This window comes from Eleginops maclovinus, chromosome 6 (genome assembly GCF_036324505.1).
Source record: "Eleginops maclovinus isolate JMC-PN-2008 ecotype Puerto Natales chromosome 6, JC_Emac_rtc_rv5, whole genome shotgun sequence".
Taxonomy (NCBI): Eukaryota; Metazoa; Chordata; class Actinopteri; order Perciformes; family Eleginopidae; genus Eleginops; species Eleginops maclovinus.
Genome location: NC_086354.1, coordinates 12,804,423 through 12,824,091, shown reverse-complemented (window position 1 = coordinate 12,824,091; position 19,669 = coordinate 12,804,423). Strand labels below are relative to the sequence as shown.

The window sequence follows — 19,669 nt, the reverse complement described above, 5'->3', positions numbered from 1 at the left end:
CAGATTGAGTGATTCTTTATTAAATATGTTTCAAAAGCCACCATTTTACACACTTCCTTCTTTCATAATTAAGTCATAAGCTTTGTCCTGGCACCAAATATATGTGGACTTCTAAAATGTGACTCAAAGCTGTTAAAACACAAGCTTACTTCTTCTGACCAGACTCAATTTATCCAGACAAATGTACTTCAATTGCTCTTTAGACAGCAGCCACCATATAAATTACCAGAATAAGGCACAGAACAATTATGTAGGAAAATAAACATCTACTGCTTACACCCCCCACCCCCATCACATTTGTTTCTGTATTTACAATTAAAGATAACTAACTGAAAGTCCTTACAATTCACCTTTTTTATTACATACAATATGATCGTTACATTATTCTCACAGTAATATGAATTTCAAAGCGTTACCGTTCGTTTTCAGGTCTAATCGCAGCACTTAAAGGTGTTAAGCTGACAGTTTGTGTGGTGGTGAAGCTCCACTGAGGTCATGTGACACAGTTGCCTCAGACATGGTAGAGAGGCACCACCCTGCTGATGCTCTGTCTACAAATAGGGCACCGGCGCTGGGGAAGAGCCTGGTAGCAGCTGTAGCAGCAGCACACGTGCCCACAGTCCAGCAGAATACAGTTCCGTGGCTGAGTAAGGCAGATCACACAAGCATTCTCTAAGTGTTCCTCTTCCTCGTCTTGGAGGGCCTCATGGCCGGCTACTGGAGCACGTGCTCTTGGGTTTTCAGCCCGCAGTCTTTCAAATTCCCTCCTCTCCTTCTCCCTCTCCCAGTGTGCTCTTAATTGATTATAGTAGCGACGGCCCAACCAGACAAGGACCACTGCCCCTGCCACAGCAGAGGCGATGGCGAGCCCCTTCCACCAGCCAGCCGTGCTCTCTTGCTCTCCCAGCAGGGTGTCAAAGTCCGTAATGCTCAAAAAATACTCTGAGCCATTAGTGGGGGGTCGGAGATTCAGGGTGCCATCAGTTTCCAGTATCAGCTCACCCACTCCGGTAAGAGTTGTGCCCACCTGGAAATCATTTATAAAAATAATCAATAAAATCATTTTTATTTATGCTTCGTGAAATGAATATCACTTTACTATTGGGTACTATACGTTTTTTTTTTACTTACTTTGAGCATTTCTTCTGTCTCCAGTTGCCCTTTAAGCTTCTCCCCACTGAGGTATTGTCCAATGATGTCGCTGAAGCCATAGTTAACCTGGTGAAACTTCTCGTGGGTGGTCTCCATGTACACACCTGAGGCCTGCAGAGGGCACAGCACTCGGACGGCTGTATCATTTGACCCCACTAATACAAAGGGCACTGCATTCACTCTCTGGTGCAAGACCCGTTCACTGTCCGTCCTGACACAGGAGAAGGGGGAAACGGATCTTTTAAGTCTATACATGTGATGATAAAGACAAAATATTGTAAAAACTTCACTAAATAATCTTTATTCTAATCTTTATCGGGCTAACAGAAAGGTACAAGCTGCTTTGTGGAATTTGAAAGCAGTGAAGGGTCTAAAGCAGGGGTGTCCAAACTACAGCCCGGGGCCCAACTGCGGCCAGCTGTCCATTTCGAATTGGCCCTATAATGGACAATGGCCCACACATGAAACTTTAATAGATATGTAAAAATATATAATAATAGTATTCATGTGTTACTGAGCCCAAATTCAGTCAATTAAAGTTAAAAACATTATACAACAAATCTTTGTTTAAAAAAAAGTCCAATAACTTATTACGTAACAAGCTTGAAGTATACGCTTCTTATTTCCCACTACTAAACGCAACCTGAGGATCCTGTTTTAAGGGATAAGCTGCAACACTTTTTGTAACAAAATAAATGAAACCCTAAGAGCTGTGATGTACTGTAGGCTGTTTAATTTCTTAAAGTATGTTCAAGTATCAAGCATAATGTACCTATATTTGATTGATTTTGCTAACTTGTAACTTAACTTATGAGGCCATAAACCTCACCTCTAGTGAATGACCCCAAACAGTTTGGACACCCCCTGGTCTAAAGCCTACTTAGGTTATGTAGAAATGACTATAAATAGTTTCTCAGATTACATCAAGTGGGAAATTTCTGAAAAATCTTGCTGATTAATTACATGAACATGCCAGAAAAGGCAGAGAATATATAGATGGATTATGTATCCCTCGAAGTAGCCCTCAGTAAAAACACATGAACCCACAGGCTTTCAGTAAAGGGCTAAGATATGTCGTCTATCAAATGTAGCTGATGTCAGAGGCAGCAATCAGGTTTGGGTCCTCCAAGCCACGTGGTTTAAAATAACTTTACCCCTTTTTAGAATCGGGCTTGCCCTGACAACTAATAGAACATTTTCACACACCATGTGCAGCAGGGCTGTACCATGAGATTATATAACCAGTCTTCACAGCTGGGTTCCAGAAATGTACACCTTTCAACCCAAAGGCAGATATGTTTCTCCTCTTTTCTGAATTGAGTGGACAAACTATTTAATGCACCTTCCAACTCAGAGGAATGTTCCTGGTTGTATTCCAACCACAAACCTTTGTTGCATGTCAAACATCTAAAGTGTCCACTATAAAATAGAGGAGTGATGATGCCCAAAAAAAATATGTCATCATAATGCTGCTCTGTAATATTGTGTTGATAAATGTCTCACCAAGTGCGTGAAAGGCTGTTCCACACGAGCCTGTGTTCTCTCAGCATGAACTTCTGCAACACTCCAAAAAGTTCTTTTTGGAAGGAGCTGGTCAGAGGCTCGCCTACTGGTTGCACAGCACCTACGATATATATACATATATATACATTTTTCAGGGGAAAAAGGATGCGAACAGCTCTTGTCGGTGTCGGAATCAGCTCATGTTTACCTTCGATGACAGCATACTGTAGACATGCTCCTGGAGTAACTTTCAAAATGTCTTTGAGTTTTCCATCTATAGTGAAGTGAGGAGCATCCTGACAACATGGACACAAACTGTTTGTATATGCAGTAAAAAACACTTCAGGTAGAAAACATTCGGGTTTAAGAAAAAAGCAGAGGAAGGCATTACTATCACCTAATGGTTACAGGATGGGAGAGAGGATAGGAAACAGTTTCTCCCACACAAAATTATACTTTGTCTCCAGCTTTTTGGGTCTACTTCTTCTATAATTATAAATAAATACTCTGTGGAACTTTGTGACGAGGGGTTGCAAGTAGACATCTTCTCAGTCACAAGCCCAATAACAGTGGGCAATAAAGGGATTAGAAAAGAAGACTGCCCTCCACTACCTCTACTGAAGAGGATTCAGGCAGTATTTGAAAGCTGAATTTTTTTTTTACATGGTTTCGCAACTAATCGCAATAATTGTAAAGCCTTTCACAGCGTAAAAACTGAAAATTCATTATCAAAACATTATATGAACAAGGTTATGTCTCTCACAAATCAACAACTAACTTCGAGTTTATTCAGTGTTGTCCGGCTCTTCTTGTAGAGATAGTAGCAGATGCCTGAGAGGGCAAGGCTGGCCCCGAGGCACACTGCCTCTGAGACCTTCACAGGAAACCCATCCATTCCCTCTGAGACTCCTCACTGCAGACCTGCACAGACATGTTACATTTAATTAGATTACAAACAATATCTCTTGTTTCTTTTAAATTAATGAGGACAAAAAAGTGCCTGTTACTGTGGGGGTTGAAGAAGAAAATGACTTCATTCTTAAGTCTCCTCAGTTGATGATCATGGAACTTGAGTTAACCTCTTTTATGTTTCTTGGTGTTGACATTCAAACGTGACTAGAGTATTTTTAAAGAATCTGGAAATACATTAACAAAATGTTGTTTTAAGACCACCTGGATTCTTTAAACGAAAAGTACATTAACGTATCTTTAATTCTTCTACAGCCAACACCACCAATATGAGTCACACTTTAACAAGCTGTCTTATTATAAGCAGCAGTAACACGTCCGTTGTTACAAAACGTAGTTCAGTGGGTTTATTATCATTGTAATAATGGTAAGCTAAAGTTAGCTATAAGGAAGCAGTTGTGACCTCTAAACGTTATTTAAACAACCTTTTCGTAAGCTTACTATATGTTCAAAAATAATAAATGCTTAAAGCTTTGTATGTCTTAATTGTCAAGTAAGACTTATCATAAAATCAGTTGTTTTTACCTGTCAGAAAATTGAAGTCCTAGCTTGACATTTTCGGCTGTCCTGTTTTCTACGTCACGTGACCCTACGTGATGAACGTTGCGTGATGAGGTGTTCATTGCGACGTCTCTCCGTCTGTCGCTAGTGAGCTACTCGATACACCGCCGAGATGGCAGGAGGTGTGCGGAGGAAAGCTCCCGGTTCCCCGTCCCCACTGTGGGGGAAACTCCAGACACTGTGGCAGGACAAACATTTGGTCTTGTTCAAGACGGAATACACTCTACTGGTCGTTTCAGTTTTGTGGTTCCTAGAGATCGGTATCAATGTGTGGGTCATACAGAAAGTAGCATGTAAGTAGCTGCGCTGCGCGGCTAGTTAGCATGCTCTGGTGCTTTGTCATGTTTCTTAACGCATGTAAAAGCTAAGTAGCTAGCATTAGCAAACTTACTAACTTAGACTACCACCTGTCAAAGGGAATTTATTGCCCTTGCATGACCACATGCAACCGTCTATTCTGCTCAAGTGTTAAATAACGTTAATTATTTTTCCGCAACGGCTTGCTAAAACTTTGTGCAGCAAACTATTTGTAATGGCAATACTCTTAACTTCATTTAAGGAAGCGTGAATAACTTTACCTAAAGCGTTACACATAAAGTCCAAGCATTAGTATGTCGCCCATATCATTGATTTTGTTATCACATTAACCTACTTCCTAATCTAACGTAATGCTGGAAGAACTGTCTTCAAAAAAATCACAATGTTATCTTACTATTATTTTTTTTTGATGAATCAAAAAATGTTTTTTATAGAAAATGACATGAAAATGAATATACAAATAACCACAGCACAGCAATAACAGAAACCTTCCCCATCATTTATGATCACTGATGTATGCTATTTACCACAGACACAGAGATAGACTGGAAAGCCTACATGGATGAGGTGGAGGGAGTCATCAATGGTACCTATGACTACACTGAGCTTAAAGGAGACACTGGCCCCTTGGTGTGAGTTTTAAAGTTTTTAAAGATAAAGATTTCGCTATTTTGTAATTTGAGTGCAGTATAAATTAGAGCCTTGTCGTTGTAGGTACCCGGCTGGCTTTGTGTACATCTTTACGGTTCTCTACTACATCACCAGCCATGGGGTGAACATCCGCCTTGCGCAGTACCTTTTTGCTGCTTTCTACCTCATCACGCTGCTGCTGGTCTTCAGGATCTACCACCGCACTAAGAAGGTCAGTCTCTGTGACAACTGCCTCAGTTACAATGTGCCGTGATAACATTTGCTGCGATACACCACTAAATTCTACTGTTTTTGCTAAATAAGCCATCTATATTTTATGAAACTCTAGTCTTGTCTACATTTAAGGACACATTTCAACTTGAGTATTCTGCACTTATGTTATGTTTCTCTTTTCCAGGTTCCTCCCTATGTGTTCTTCTTTGTGTGCTGTGCTTCTTATCGGATTCACTCCATCTTTGTGCTGCGTCTCTTTAATGATCCTGTGGCCATGATGCTGCTGTTTGGAGCTGTCAACCTCTTCATGGATGGAAACTGGACTCTGGGCTGCGGCCTTTACAGGCAAGTGTTGACTGCTTCACTGCACAATGCAACTTTTATTTTATGGCTTTCTCTGGATGAAATGTCATTTATTTTATGAATTTTTTTGTAACATGAGGAAATTACAACTCAAATCTTTCTCTCTTTCTGACAGTTTAGCAGTGTCTGTGAAAATGAATGTGCTCCTTTTTGCTCCCGGATTACTTTTCCTCCTCGTATCCGAGTTTGGTCTAATCAGAACAATTCCCAAACTTTCTCTATGTGCAGGCATACAGGTAAGATATTCTTCAAACCGTGCAAGCTTTATCGACATACTAAAATGTACCTTCTTTTTTTTTTATATTGTCCATTATTAAATGTATATGTCTGCAGCTTTTGCTGGGTCTGCCTTTCCTCCTGGAGAATCCTGTGGGTTATTTAAGCCGGGCGTTTGATCTTGGCCGTCAGTTTATGTTCAAATGGACGGTCAACTGGCGCTTCCTGCCAGAATTGCTCTTCTTGAATCGGTACTTCCACTTACTCCTGCTGGCTTCCCACCTGCTCGCCCTGCTGCTCTTTGCTCTCCGTCGTTGGAAGAGGTGAGACAGAGGTTACAGTTGGCATTATAGATATGAACTAGAATAAATCAGTGGTAAAATCATGCCAGTTTTTCTCTCCCCTGCGCAGCAAGAGTTTGCTTGGCTTGAAGTCGATCTGAGGCAATGAAATTACAAATATTATGTTATTTAAAAGTATTTTCTTTTTTTACCAGGTCAGGAGAAAGCATCTTTGAACTCCTCAAAGATCCCAGCAAGAGGAAAACCCCTGCTCAGAAAACCACTGTTGATCATATCCTTTGTCGCATTTGGTTTTGCTTCTATCTGTTGAATGTTTATCCTTAAAGGATACATTAGGTTTTTTCAGGAAACCTTTTAATTTTTCCTAGTAGATGTCAATGAATTGATTTGTTAACATGTCTACAATATATTGGTGAGAGAGTAAATAAATTATGTTCCTAGTATTCACCAGCTGATGTGTGGAACCTTGACAAATGATCACAGATGGTGCTGATTCTGTTCACATCTAACTTCATTGGCATGTGCTTCAGCCGTTCGTTGCACTACCAGTTTTACGTCTGGTACTTCCACACGCTGCCCTTCCTACTCTGGAGTGGAGGAGTCAAGAAGCTGGCCCACCTGCTCAGGTAAAAGGGAGTCTAAACTGGGGCTGCTTAAATTATTGCGATATTGATCAAATCGCAGTATGTGCAATAGTAAAAAAAAGTATCAGTGCTTATGAATAATTTGTCCAGGCCTGCAAACTGTAGTTTGAAATCCTTGTTTGGTATAAATCTCCTTAAAGAAAAATATCACATTATCATTTTTACATATTTTTAATGGAACTGATAATGTTTTCAGAAATCATCATTCCTTTCTAATATCACAATAACATGAATATGACAATAAACCCTTTAAACTTTGAACTAAATGCTAAACTAAAAGTTGCATTTCTGATAAGACCTGCATCACACACTTGCTCACATATTAATGCTATATTGTTTTCCTCCTCAGGGTACTGATCCTGGGTCTGATTGAGCTTTCATGGAACACCTACCCCTCTACTAACGGCAGCTCTGCTGCCCTTCACGTCTGTCACCTCATCATCCTCCTGTGTCTGTGGCTGGCTCCGCCGCTTCCCTCAGCCCCGGCAGAAACAGAAGAACCAACACCCGTCAAGGACAAACGCCAGTGAGCTGCCAGCTGATCGGACCGGATATCGTACGTGGTCTAATCAGCTCCACTCCTCTCTTCGGTCCCCACAACACCAGTGCGAAGGGAGGTCACTGTGACAGACTGTTTTTATAAGTGAATACAAGGAGCCATTTAAAGCCTCTGGTCTCAGCTCACTGCTAAAGTTGAAGCTAAAGTGTGGCTGCAAACAGACACCTACATGATGAAGTAGTCCCTTGCTGTTGAAGAGATGAAAAGAAAAAGAAATGATGGATCTCAGGTTTAATTTTCAGACACATTTTGGGAATAGTGGAGTAGAATGTGAGGAGCAAATTTTGAACGTTTTGTTGTTTTGAGAGAATTTGTTACATAGGCTTTGTTTCTACAAATGATGTTAAAACTACACTCTGCCCAATCTTTTATCTGGCTTAATAATTTCCCTTGCTTGATATTCTGTAATTCTATCAAACATCTGTTTACTGGTTTACTTAAGCTCTTGTACATTGTATAAGACTGCAGTAGCTTAATATATCAGCTGTGTATCATTTATATAAAATGTATATGATACAGAACTTGAATATGGCAACAAAAGCTTTAATTTAATTTAATACCAGGCAGTAGTTTGTTTTAGTATTCTCCACCCCAAGGCCAAATTTAGTTTTTCAGTAGATATATAAGCATTAAGACAATCATGGCTCTTTGTGTGTCAGATTCATCTTCTGTTGTAATGGTGCGCTGCTGCACTCAAAAGCACATCAGTAGATTTAATGTGAAAAATTACAGTAGACTGAGCATAAGTGTGACATTTTATATTAAACGGAGATGCCACTTAACATTGTAGTTTTTTCTTTTAATGTATGTTACAACATGACAACAAATGGCTTAATTTAATCAATGAATGCTTTCATTAATTAGATTAGGTTTTAATAAGTTTATCAAATACTTATCCTTGTAATCAAAATAAACACTGACTGACTGCGATTATACATTTTTTCAAATTAACTGAGGACATAAAGACTAGAAAAAAATCTTAGTCAGATGGTAAAGGCATTTTTGAGTTTGCATAAAGCAATATATATCTTTATGATTTAAAAAAAAAGGCCACTTTCTCTATGTCATTTAAGGATATTCTTACATAAATATAAAGTTTTACATCGGTAAAATATTTCATGTTCAGGTATTTGGATGAACTTGGCACTAGGTAATGGCATTAGTTCATCCTGCAGATGAAATTCAGGATTTACTCTTTCATTAAAAGGCATTCTTTCTTAGGTACCAACAAGTGATTATGCTAATCAGTAGATCTGGCTCAGTTTCCTCATCTTTGCCTCACATATTATTGGGGTTATAACACAGCATATTGAGCTTGATGTTCTCGTCCCAGTGGCGCAGCAGCAGGAACAGCTGTCTGGCGGCTCCCTTTAACCCCGCAAGGTCCACTCCCTCGGGCAGCTCCTGGCAGCGGAGCCAGAAGTCTGCTTTTGCTGCCACCAGCTCCCACTCCATGAAGTACCCGGCACAGCGGTGTTCCAGCCAGGCTAGGGCTACAGCTGTTGCCCAGCTCGAGCCCTCAGGGTCCTCCTGAGCCAACTGGCTGCTCCCCTGGAGGTCAGCTGGATCTATTGAAGAGACCTCACATACATCCGTCTCCGATCCGCGACCACTATCTACCTGGCCGTGGCTCTGGCTCTGAGAGGGGCCCGTAGAAAGCTCCAGGGAGCCCTCCTCAGAGCTGGGGAGGTCCGTCGGTGATGTGATGGGATCTCTGTCAGACAGGTGTCTTCGGCGAAGCCTTGGTTCCAGCATCAGGGGAGTGTCATCTGGAGTGTGGTGGAAAGGAGGCGAAGTTGGTTTGGCTATAGAGCAGGAAGAAGGAGAAAAGGTAACATGGTGGTTGGAGGGAGCACCGGGAATCTTGGTGGAGGTGGATAAAGACGGAGCACTGGGATATGTGCAGCGGAAGGGTGGGCTTAGACTGCGGCGGTGGAGGCTGTAGGGAGAAGCCCTCTTCAGGCGGTCCAGGGGGATCTGAACACAGTCTGAGTAGATCTCTGTCAGGAGAAAGGCTCCAGATGCCAGCTGCAAATGCACCTGATAAGATATCAAATATAGAGAAATTAAAACTTTGTTGGCACGCTTGTGTTCATTTTTATATGTTGTATGTGTCTGCACAGCTCACCAGGGGCAAGTAGTCTGGAGCCTCAGTTTCAGGTTGTTTCTCAGTCTCTGCAGAGAGACAGTGGGTCTTGAGAGGAACCTGCTTTCCTGATGAAATAGAGGACCTGAGTCTGCCCAGTGGAAATCTGGAATATACAAAAAGAGGTGGGTATTTTTAACCTTAGAATATCTATTCATTTAGATAAAGACATAATACACACCCCTCACAGAAAGAGGTCATCTCTGATGTAAACACTTCTACAAAATCCCCCTAAATAGTGATATACAACAAGAAGTAGCATTTCATGTGAAAGTCTTACCTGGCGCCAAAGAAGCTCTCCATTGACTTGCTCTCGATAGATCGCTGTGAACGAGTGCATGATGCAGCTGTTATTGCTGAGGCTGTAGCAGAGTATGCACTGCCCCCTACACCTGAGACAGCAGAGAAAACTTTAGACAATATTGTGTCTTTAGCATACATTTCCTAACTGTGTAGAGACAGACATTGTGCATTGATCCTTTAGAGCCAGGTGTTGCTGGTGTGTAAAATAGGTCAGGGGACAGCAGTTGAGATATTTCTCCTTCCCTACAGGTTCACCTTAAGTGAAGAACACCTCTAACTTTGACACTACACTTACACTAAAAGTTTTCACGGATCGTGTCGACAATACTTACTAGAGTCCCAGGATGTAAGGCTACAGGGTGAGGCAGGGGTGTCATCTCTGTCTGAGAGATACAAAGATTGATGATGACCTAAAGTGGAGACAACAGAAATGGGTGGTGCAATCATTCAGTGTTTTTACCTGTAGTGTTACATGTGTCCTCCATCTCTTCACTGTCTCTGCTGGTGCGCCGTCTGCCTAATCCAACAGAATAGGCCCTCTGCCTTCGACTTCCTGTCTGGAAACTCCGCCTGTTCCCCAAATGCACCCCTTAGCACACACACACACACACACACACACACACACACACACACACACACACACACACACACACACACACACACACACACACACACACACACACACATACACATACACATACACACACACACACACACACACACACACACACACACACACACACACACACATACACATACACATACACACACACACACACACCAAGAGACATCTCAATTTGTGACCTTGTCTGCATGCATTTACCCTTGAAATTTAAAGCCTCAAACACAATCTGAAATAATCCCATAATCATCAGGGTTATATGAATTGACAATATACATTTTTTTTTATGAGCAGAATAGTATTCCCTGTTACTAAAGTAAATGTTACATTGAGTACCCCTCTCCAATATATAATATAAGTGTTTTGTTTTTGTAAGAGTGTGTCACACCTGCGTTTTGGACGTCGATGCTGTCTGGCAAGCCTTTTTTGGGGTTGCTATCAGTGGTAGTGAAGGCTGTGTACATGCAGATGATGTTACAATGCTTACTAGTCTGGATAGCCTTCATGCGGTACCGCTTAGCTGAACCTAAGAAGCAGTAAGACAGAGAGTTGTGAATAACTAGATCCCGTGAGATAAACGTTTGCGGTAGTGAAGCCTCACCATGTCCACAGTCGCTCTCCTTCTCTGCCATTTTCTCAAAGTCCCTGATAACTGAGCGAGCAGTCAGTTGGTGAATCATCTCCTCCCATGGTTCAGCTCCTTCTTCCCCTCTTCCTCCACATCCCTCAATTCCCGTCGTCTCCTGGCCCTCAGGGGTCCAGAGGTGCCCAAGGTCCACAGTGACCTCCCAGGACACAGGTCTGCCGCTCAGCAGGCCGTGGATAAGCGAGCGGCACTGACCTGGTGGAGGAACCTCAGCTGGAACAGCAGTGAAGAGGTACTCTGGGTCTGTGAAGCTGTCCCAGTCCAGAGGAGAGGCAGGAAACAGGAGGCCATCTGGGGGTCAGAGCGAAAATGAGATATAGAAATGTTTTGGAGACCAAATCCTGCTTTTCTCAGTACCAATGGCTTACTGGAGTCAGTGAGGCTCCTGCGAGACAGTGTGCCCCTCGATGGGGTCTTCGTCTCCCCATCACTTTCGTCCAGCCTGCCTCCCAGTGTTTGGTCGAAGGAGACCCTCTCCAGAGCTCTCCTCAGGCGGTGCATCTCCAGTTCGCCCTGTGGAGATGAAAAGCTTCGCGCTGCCATGGTTGAGCGAGCCAGTGACTTGTGTCTTCTACGAGTCTCCTCAGCATCAACCTGCAGAACCCCACTCTGGTCGTAAAAGAGGAAAAATAGGTTAAAAAAAAGCAAGATAGACTGCAATTTTATTTTTCACTGCAACCATGTGACTTAAATTAAAAGATCCTATGGTCATCTGAATCTGATATATCTGTAATTTTTATTGTATTTACATTCTTTACAACCTTACAGTCTTTCTGGGTGTGCATACAAGTTTTGCATCGGATACAAGATGGGGAGGGATGTGTAATCTTTTAACAACACCTTTCAACAAGCGGCAATAACAACAGTAAAGTAAAAGCAATGACGTAAGATAATGTAGCCCTAAATTAGAGTTTTGAATCTTTATTGTTTTCTAGTTTACTGTCATGGTGGATACACTGGCTTATTTATTTTACGCAGAATAGATTTCTCTCAGTGTTATTGTTGAAATTTGTCACAAGTGAGTGGGCAGAAATAGAAAAGTGTGTCGCAGATTCTAAAAACCTTTTCTCCTTTTGCAGTTTCATAGGTACTTTTTGTTCCTTCTACATTAACCACTAACTTGCAAGAATACAGAAAACCACCTTAGGGTGAATCTATTATAATTACAATCAATTTGACCTTTTCTGCCCCAGTATCAGTGTTTTCCGCGGAGAGGTTTTGCTGCCACGCAGAGTCTGCCCAGCGAGACAGGGATGATCTCTGTTCTGGAGGGGGCATCTTTTCCAGGCCTTGGGGTAGAGAGCCTGTTTCCAAAACTGAACCAGATGAGTGAGGGTCGGGCAGAAAGACAACGCCGGTAGAGTCAGAGTTGGACGAGGCATGTATGTGCAAGTGGGACTGTGTCTGCAGACTCCGCTCACTGCTGAGGGAGCAGCGGGTGAGGACATACTGCTCCTGGATGTAAGACCTTTCCTGGATCCTCCTCCTCACGTCACTGGACCAGTCCAGCTCCACACCTAGAGCAGAGAAAAACCCAACATATACAACCATGGTATGTTCAGTGTTCATTTATATAACCTGCAAGATTCATTGATGTCACTGACCCGGGCTGGTGCCTGGATCTGTGTTTTTGGCACAGGAGAATTCAGAGGAAATTTCTCTGGAAATCTCCCTCAGTGCTTCCTCCAAGTCGGTGCCAACTGCAGGTGTCACCACAGGCATTAACTCGGAGGCAGGGGGAGGAGAAAGCTCATCATTTGACTGTCCAAAAACAGAACCCGTGGAGCCACGATGTACACCTTCATAGCCCCGTCCTTGAGACTGTAAAATAGTCAAATAAGAGATTTTCAGTTTTAGAGAAGGTAGAAACACACAACATGTGTTTAAGAATGATGTAATGCATACCTCTGTCTTTCCTGCTTTGATATTTGTCATATCATATAGAGCGCAATATCCAATTAGGCGGTTCCCAGGGTAGAGCGGAGGGATTTCATTGGGTGAAAGAAAAGCCTCCATGTTTTCTGGCAGATACCAGTCAATCCGTACATCAGTGAGCACAGGTTCAAATGCCTTTTTCAGAGACTTAATTAACTGAGGAGATAGATTGATAAGAAGATTGAAGTGATAACAATTCATTTTCACAACCGAATAGCCGGCAGCAGTGGAATAATTTGTGATATTTTTTACGTACATTCATGTAAATACTTCAAAATCATTCTATCATCAGCAGTATGAATTGTAAGTTTCAAAAGTAAAATCAAAACATGGAACATTAAAGTAAAACTAGTTGTTCTGTAGCAAGAATGCCTAATATTACATTAGTAGTTGTATTACTGATTGATTAATGTGTACTAGTTTGATTGATTAAAGTTGTAATTTTCTTATGTAGCTTATCAAGGTTGAGCTAGTTACTTTATTCAAGTTATAGTTGAGTTAAGTAAAAGTACTTTATTCCATTGGAAAACATTTCACTTGTAAGCAAGTAAACTCATGCTTGTAATTATTCTGCATTTCTTATTTTCACCAATAGGTGACAGTGCTGCAGTGCTGCTGACCTTGGGCTGTAGTCTCTCCTCATCCTCCAAGAACTCTGTGGTTCCTCCTGTCAGTTTGGCAACGCCCTGCAGGAGTCTCCTGCAGGCTCGGGGACCAAGACCCATGCCAAAGTATCTGCAGTAGAAACACAGCATTACATTTTACCTTAATATTAGAGAAAATTCATTTAAGATACCACAATTATTATGTAAGGATTATCTCCACTTTGTATTTGATTCACTGCCTGAACTATACGCTGAATGTGTTTTCATTTACCCATCTGAACAAATCCACTAGCAGCCTCTTGCAACAGCTCAGACTTACATCAGTATCTATTTGTGAATCGCTAATGGCATACAGAGGCTTCCATGTGTCTAAGAAAAGAGGAGATTTGCCATCAAATAGACAGAACTGTTATTTATGTGCTCAGAGGGATCACAAGCCATTTGGCTAATTGAGAGTTTGAAAAGAGCAGGGGACAAAATAATTGAAAAGACTGAGATCTTTTGTGCTGTCTCTCGCAGCGAGTATGTCTTTCCAAATACTGTTAGTGCTATAAGAAGATGGGAAACCAGAATAATATAAATGCAAGACCTATTTTATGGAAATGTATTGTGGTTATACTAAATGTAATTTACGTTTATTTAAATGAGATGTCTAGGGAATAAAGAAATATAGAGATGGTCTGCAAAGGGACAGCCAAAATACAGTGGAGAAAGTCAGTCAAGCAGGGGAATACTAATGAGAGATAAATGGAGTTATTGTGCATGGCTGAAGGGCCCAGGCAAAACCAGAGGGGCGTGACTCTCACTGCAGAGGAGAGCACTTAACGGGATTACTGGGCGGGGCAGAAAAATACCTCTGCTTTTTCTTGTCTTTCTTTCACAGTGCTTTGGTCTCAGTTCCTCAAGACCGCTGTTTGCTTGTGTCTCCTCTGATTCTCCCCTCCTCTCCTTTCTCCCCCACATGGTGTCTCTTTCATTTATCACCTCATTCTGCCTGCACTCACTGAACTCCATTGCTCTCTACCTCCTTGTCACCCACTGTGATTTAATGTCCTATAACATTTCAACCATAGAATAAATCTTTGTTAACTAGTCGCTTCAATTGATGTCCACTTGGTGTGTGTGTTTCCCCTTATATTGGATATCAACCTGACACCTTTCTGTACCAATCTTCACAGATGATTCCTACAGTATGGATTAAATGTCTAATTGGCAGTTATTTTAACGTAATACCTGCAGGCGCATGTGTTTCTGCGGACTAGCTCCAGCACCTTAGCCACATTGCTGATGGATCCATCTGTGATGATGAAAACCTGGCGAGGGTGTGAGCGCTGCATGGGCTGCTGGTACACCCAGGACATCGCCCCCAGCAGGTTGGTGCCTCGCATGTCGGCTCTCATCCTCTGGACGTACTCGTATGCCTGCATTAAAGTGACCTGATCCGGAAAAAAGAAAAGGAGAGGTGCTATCAGATCTACAGCAGAGGTGAGAGAAAACGGCATGATGTAGCTAGTGCAAACAACTGTCAAAATAAATGGACTGTTTGATATCAGATTTCCTTATTACCCTGTGAGGCTGGCAGAGAATTAAATCAGCACATCTCTAATTAAGAGAGAGCAAACATACACACATTAGCACCTGCCTTAAAACCACCTCAAATCACACTGTGAACAAACATGCCTGACAGGACAGGAGATGGAAGGACATCTCGTGCATTAGTGAAAATGCATGAAAGGTCACCATATGGTCGGTAGTCTTTGCAAAGATTGTTTGTCCTCGCAGCCCTTGGTCTGGATAAAACCTGATACTCTGCTACTAAGGCAACCTAAGAAGCTGACCTATTGCCTGATTAGAGAGTAGAGAAAATAGAACAGATAGGCCTACATTGGCAAGAACATCTGCTTTCAAGAAGCATGGTCCAAGTTCTTCATTTATATTCTTTCACAGAAAATAATTCTTGTGTTGTTAAGAATAAGACCAATTTTTTTAACTGAAAATCTATAAACAAGATAAATCCAGAGAAATAAAGCAAGGTCATTCTGTAAGACTAACATCAGTGCAGGGCTTGCTGGAGGTGAACAGGGGCTTGATGGTGGTGCCGAAGCCCACGATGTTAAGCATGGTGCCAGAGGGGAGACTCTTCAATGCCACCACCATGGCATCCTGCAGAAACAAGAAAGGACAGTGCCAAATCAATGTATGTGCATAAATCTAATGACTAAACTGTTTCAATAAAATGATTTTATTCTGCCGGCAGCTCACCTTTACTCTGTGGATGTTGGTGCCACTCATGCTGCCACTGCGGTCAACAAGGAACAGCAATTCTCTGGTGGCTTTGTGCAGCTCCAGAGGTTCATGCAGCAAGTCAGGACAGAAGTTGAGCATCAAGACGGGGCTGCACAGAATGTCCTTGTGGTATCGCTTCCTCATAAACTCCAGCTGCAGGCCAAGTAAAACATCAGCATGCTTTTTCAAGCAGTACGGCTCCAGTATTGGGAAATGTGTAGGATATCAAAGGTAAATAGAGAGTGCAAAGCAGCATGAGTAACTACCAACCTTTCTCTCAGGTTCAGAATCTTTGCGAATGCAGCGAATGAAATCACGGCGGGCGCAGATCTGCTGCTCATACTGGCTGAATGAGAGCCTGCCTCTCTCCAGTATGACCAATGGGCTGTGAGGTTCTGGGAAAGAGGTTTTTCATTTGAGGTAACATTCAAATATTAGTCAAAAAACGTACACCACTAAAAAGGAAGACAAATCTGGTAATTTTCTGACTGCTCACCACTGAGGTGCAGAATGATCTCTATGTGTCTGTCATATGGATGCTCCTGGGCCAAGGTGATGTAGGTCGCAGAGGCACTTTTGGCACTGGGGTCTGCATCTGCCCTCAGAGCGTGAGTGGGGCTCTCCAGTCCTACAAATCAGTTTAGGAAGAAATGCAAATGAGGAAATCATAGACAAGTAATGTTTTTTTTATATAAGATTTAGAAACACCAGTCATAATACATAGTAGGCTATATCTCAACCAGGCGTGATGGAGGGATCATGTGTTGAGCTGTGTGCGCAGTACCAGCTAGTAGACAGGCCCCTCTGACTAGCAGCTGGAAGTTGAGTTCATAAGGTGCCAGGTTGGCAGCAGGACTGGTGAAGATGGCGTGGGCACACTGCTGCGCCGAGTCTAGGGCGCGGTCTTGTTTTCCTGAGTTGGTGCTGAAACAGCTGGTTGGTCTAAGGAGGAGAGAAATTAGTTTCTGGTAAAACAAATTAAAGCAGTAAGCTAGTTCATTGAAATAAACAGCTATAAATAAAACTGTGTTGCCAAAGTTGTTTGCTAAATAAATACCCAGTTTCTTCAGATTTCCCTCCACTTTCACTCTTGCTTGGAGTCATCTGGCCAGTGACGATCGGAGTAAGCAATGTGGGGTATATGATGCGGATTGCTCCATTTTCTAACGTGGGGAGTTCAAGTGTGGTGCTTATGATAACAGACACTATATCCATGGAGCCAATGAGACCTGTGCCCACGATGAAGGTGGTTCTCTCAAGGTCTTCGTCCAGGATAAGATGTCCTAAAGCAGAAATACAACAGCCACTCACATCATACAATAACCAGACTAAATCTTTGATTTTATGTATCTTACTCAATCAAGGAAAAAGCAAGGTCCTTTTCTTTATCAATCACTTTTGGACTTTCAATATTTCAAATAGATATAGGGTACTTATGGCTACACATCAACAATAACAACAAAACAATATGATATAAAATCTACATCTGGATGAGAAAGGTTAAATGACCCTTTGCTAGGTTTTGAATTAGCTTCCTCAGTAAAAAAAATAAAAACATCAATAAATACAGTGCTTTTCAATACCCTTTTCATTTTTTTACATGCCAAATTATTATCAGTTGTCATTTAAGGGGTTACTACTAAAGGGTTACTTGAATCTGTTTTTGCTATAGAGAAATTAGAGCACTTCATGTTGATATACGTCCGTACTGAATGAATGCCATCTCACCATTAGGCAGGCAGCCAAATCTTTTTGCCTCCTTTGTCTGTCCTTTCTATCCTCAGAAAGGCTAAAACAGGACAGGGAAGGGCCTTACTTTGGCTCTATTTGTATCCACATAGAACAACTGCAAACGATCCATACTTATGAAGAATGACAACTTTTATCTACATGGAAAATGCAGAATGTCTCCTCCCCTCCTCACCGTTGGTGCATTGCATGTCAAGGCTGGAGGTCCCGCAGCAGCTCCACTCCCGGCCATTCCCACAGTGGCCCTCAAGACCAGATCCAGGGCAGCAATCCAAACAGCAGTCCTTCAGCTTCCCTCGGCTCTGGATCTGGACCCCCACCATCCGGCCCGCTATCACAGCCTCAAAGCCCACCACTACCTCCTTTTCCCCGAGAGGGTACACAAACACACCTAGATGACAGCAAATGTTTCACACTCAAAACGTTGATTTCATGGAATACATTTTAAAGTCTGCATTAGATGTTTTGTAAAAGGCTCTATAAAGATCTTCTTTGCAACTTTCTCATATTTCTGACTTAGTTGAATGGGTTTGTTTTTTTAGATGCCTTGGACAAAAGTGTCTGACAACAATGGCATAGCATTTGGAAAAGGAAATATGTGCTGTTTTTTATTTATTTGCAAAGTAGTAAATTAATTCGATATACCATCTCCACATCAGCAGACTGTCCTCAGTAAGCTCCAATGGCAGATGAGACTGACTCAAGGGTCAATCCTTATCCCTTTACTTTTTTAAATGTACAGAATACAGTACTGTATGTTGTCCTAGTAGTATGTCTCAATAAAGCCACTGGTGTTAAGCCCACTACTAAATGCCTCATAATGTATTTTACTGAAACAAAACATCACAATATTTTATGGTGATAAATCTAAGTTTAGTATTTTTCCACTCAAACAGCTCTAGCTCTTTTGTTGAAAAACATGGTAGCTATAAGTATAATTCTGAGTTGTCAGATTTATTTGGTTGTTATTTTACTCAGGTCATTGACACATTTTTCTTCCAACTTTGCCATAAATATTACCTTTGCTGTATATTATCCTACAACTCACCTTCTACAGACTCTATGTCAGGATTAGCGTAGGTAAGGTGTGCGGTCATGCCCAGGGAGCAGCCGTTGGCACAGGACTTGATGCTGGAGGCCTTGAGTAGCAATGGTTCCCATGTTGAGCAGTTTCTCAGTCCCACCATCTTTTCAGGGCTGCAATAAGCCTCTAATCTGCTGGTGGCATGAGAACTATGGTAAGTTAAACGGTTGCACACCGGAAGAGGAATATGTGAGTGTGCATTTAAATTATCTCATTTTCCATTCACAGAGCAATTACAGTAATCTTCTTTGTAAATCACACCTGATTTTTGCTGCGTTTTTCAAATGTCCATTGGTTTCATTTATTTTATGTACACTGTGTATGCCTGTCAGGTATCTATTTATGTGAACACATCAGCTATTTGTAACCAAGGTATCACCTCTCCTCGGGGTCTTAGCAACCAACTGTGATAGTTTTAGTGTAAGAGGCTTGGTCAATCATTAACTTTGCAGGGCAGCGCTTACTACACTTAGCATAATACCTGTCATCATATGCAATCAGTGGCCAACCTGTATGCAAATATTTGTGAATTTATTACTACTCTCTCAGTCTTACTTAACTGCACTCATAGCTATCAATTGTAGAATATAGTGTTTAGTTTCTTAACAGAAACATTGACTTGGTAATAAACCAGTAACTTGTCCAGTTTCCATTTCTATTACTCAGTGCAATAATTCTTTATGACTGACCACTCACAGTAATAACTTTAAGTGCAGCAGGTGCAGAAACCAGTGTGCAGATTGCAGTTTACCGAATGGTAGAATGAACTGTGTGTGTATCCATGTGTACGCACACATGCGTGCATATGTGTGTGTGTTTGCTGTGCTCCAGGTAATGGTTTT

At 41.8% G+C, this 19,669-nt stretch overlaps 3 protein-coding genes across 4 annotated transcripts; 1 reads left to right on the top strand and 2 right to left on the bottom strand.

Moving 5' to 3' along the window:
• On the bottom strand, positions 1 to 4,378 carry mul1a (mitochondrial E3 ubiquitin protein ligase 1a). Of its 2 annotated transcripts, XM_063886148.1 has the most exons (7): positions 4,150 to 4,212; positions 3,663 to 3,791; positions 3,434 to 3,576; positions 2,864 to 2,951; positions 2,656 to 2,776; positions 1,132 to 1,363; positions 1 to 1,027 (listed from the first exon to the last, which is right to left on the bottom strand). In XM_063886148.1, the coding sequence occupies exons 3-7, from the start codon at positions 3,548 to 3,550 to the stop codon at positions 512 to 514; spliced, it is 1,074 nt and encodes a 357-aa protein (XP_063742218.1). In that variant the 5' UTR covers positions 3,551 to 3,576; positions 3,663 to 3,791; positions 4,150 to 4,212; the 3' UTR covers positions 1 to 511. The 2 variants fall into 2 exon arrangements, with proteins under 2 accessions (XP_063742218.1, XP_063742217.1); XM_063886147.1 differs by lacking the exon at positions 3,663 to 3,791 and having other exon boundaries at positions 4,150 to 4,378.
• Positions 4,249 to 8,381, top strand: alg3 (ALG3 alpha-1,3- mannosyltransferase). Its single transcript, XM_063886146.1, has 9 exons — positions 4,249 to 4,478; positions 5,036 to 5,135; positions 5,218 to 5,365; positions 5,552 to 5,712; positions 5,846 to 5,966; positions 6,064 to 6,269; positions 6,443 to 6,520; positions 6,731 to 6,874; positions 7,242 to 8,381. The coding sequence occupies exons 1-9, from the start codon at positions 4,298 to 4,300 to the stop codon at positions 7,420 to 7,422; spliced, it is 1,320 nt and encodes a 439-aa protein (XP_063742216.1). The 5' UTR covers positions 4,249 to 4,297; the 3' UTR covers positions 7,423 to 8,381.
• Positions 8,288 to 18,946, bottom strand: vwa5b2 (von Willebrand factor A domain containing 5B2). Its single transcript, XM_063886145.1, has 21 exons — positions 18,792 to 18,946; positions 17,919 to 18,134; positions 17,052 to 17,277; positions 16,779 to 16,936; positions 16,491 to 16,622; positions 16,265 to 16,389; positions 15,971 to 16,147; positions 15,761 to 15,871; positions 14,942 to 15,144; positions 13,724 to 13,838; positions 13,074 to 13,259; positions 12,773 to 12,989; positions 12,348 to 12,685; positions 11,537 to 11,777; positions 11,124 to 11,459; positions 10,911 to 11,048; positions 10,361 to 10,489; positions 10,233 to 10,283; positions 9,878 to 9,989; positions 9,580 to 9,703; positions 8,288 to 9,491 (listed from the first exon to the last, which is right to left on the bottom strand). The coding sequence occupies exons 1-21, from the start codon at positions 18,928 to 18,930 to the stop codon at positions 8,730 to 8,732; spliced, it is 4,236 nt and encodes a 1,411-aa protein (XP_063742215.1). The 5' UTR covers positions 18,931 to 18,946; the 3' UTR covers positions 8,288 to 8,729.
• Positions 18,947 to 19,669: the final 723 nt, after the last annotated feature.

Bases quoted from the DNA above. Each gene is read 5' to 3' on its own strand.
- mul1a (XM_063886147.1), bottom strand. From the start codon at position 3,550: ATGGATGGGTTTCCTGTGAAGGTCTCAGAGGCAGTGTGCCTCGGGGCC. The intron at 2,777-2,863 runs GTAAACATGAGC...TATATATCGTAG, and splicing joins ACAGTATGCTGTCATCGAAG to GTGCTGTGCAACCAGTAGGC. The intron at 1,028-1,131 runs GTAAGTAAAAAA...AATGATTTCCAG, and splicing joins AGACAGAAGAAATGCTCAAA to GTGGGCACAACTCTTACCGG.
- alg3 (XM_063886146.1), top strand. From the start codon at position 4,298: ATGGCAGGAGGTGTGCGGAGGAAAGCTCCCGGTTCCCCGTCCCCACTG. The intron at 6,270-6,442 runs GTGAGACAGAGG...TTTTTTTACCAG, and splicing joins GCTCTCCGTCGTTGGAAGAG to GTCAGGAGAAAGCATCTTTG. The intron at 6,875-7,241 runs GTAAAAGGGAGT...TTTCCTCCTCAG, and splicing joins AAGCTGGCCCACCTGCTCAG to GGTACTGATCCTGGGTCTGA.
- vwa5b2 (XM_063886145.1), bottom strand. From the start codon at position 18,930: ATGGTGGGACTGAGAAACTGCTCAACATGGGAACCATTGCTACTCAAG. The intron at 16,937-17,051 runs GTATTTATTTAG...TCTCCTCCTTAG, and splicing joins GGGAAATCTGAAGAAACTGG to ACCAACCAGCTGTTTCAGCA. The intron at 10,490-10,910 runs GTGTGACACACT...GTGTGTGCTAAG, and splicing joins CATCGACGTCCAAAACGCAG to GGGTGCATTTGGGGAACAGG.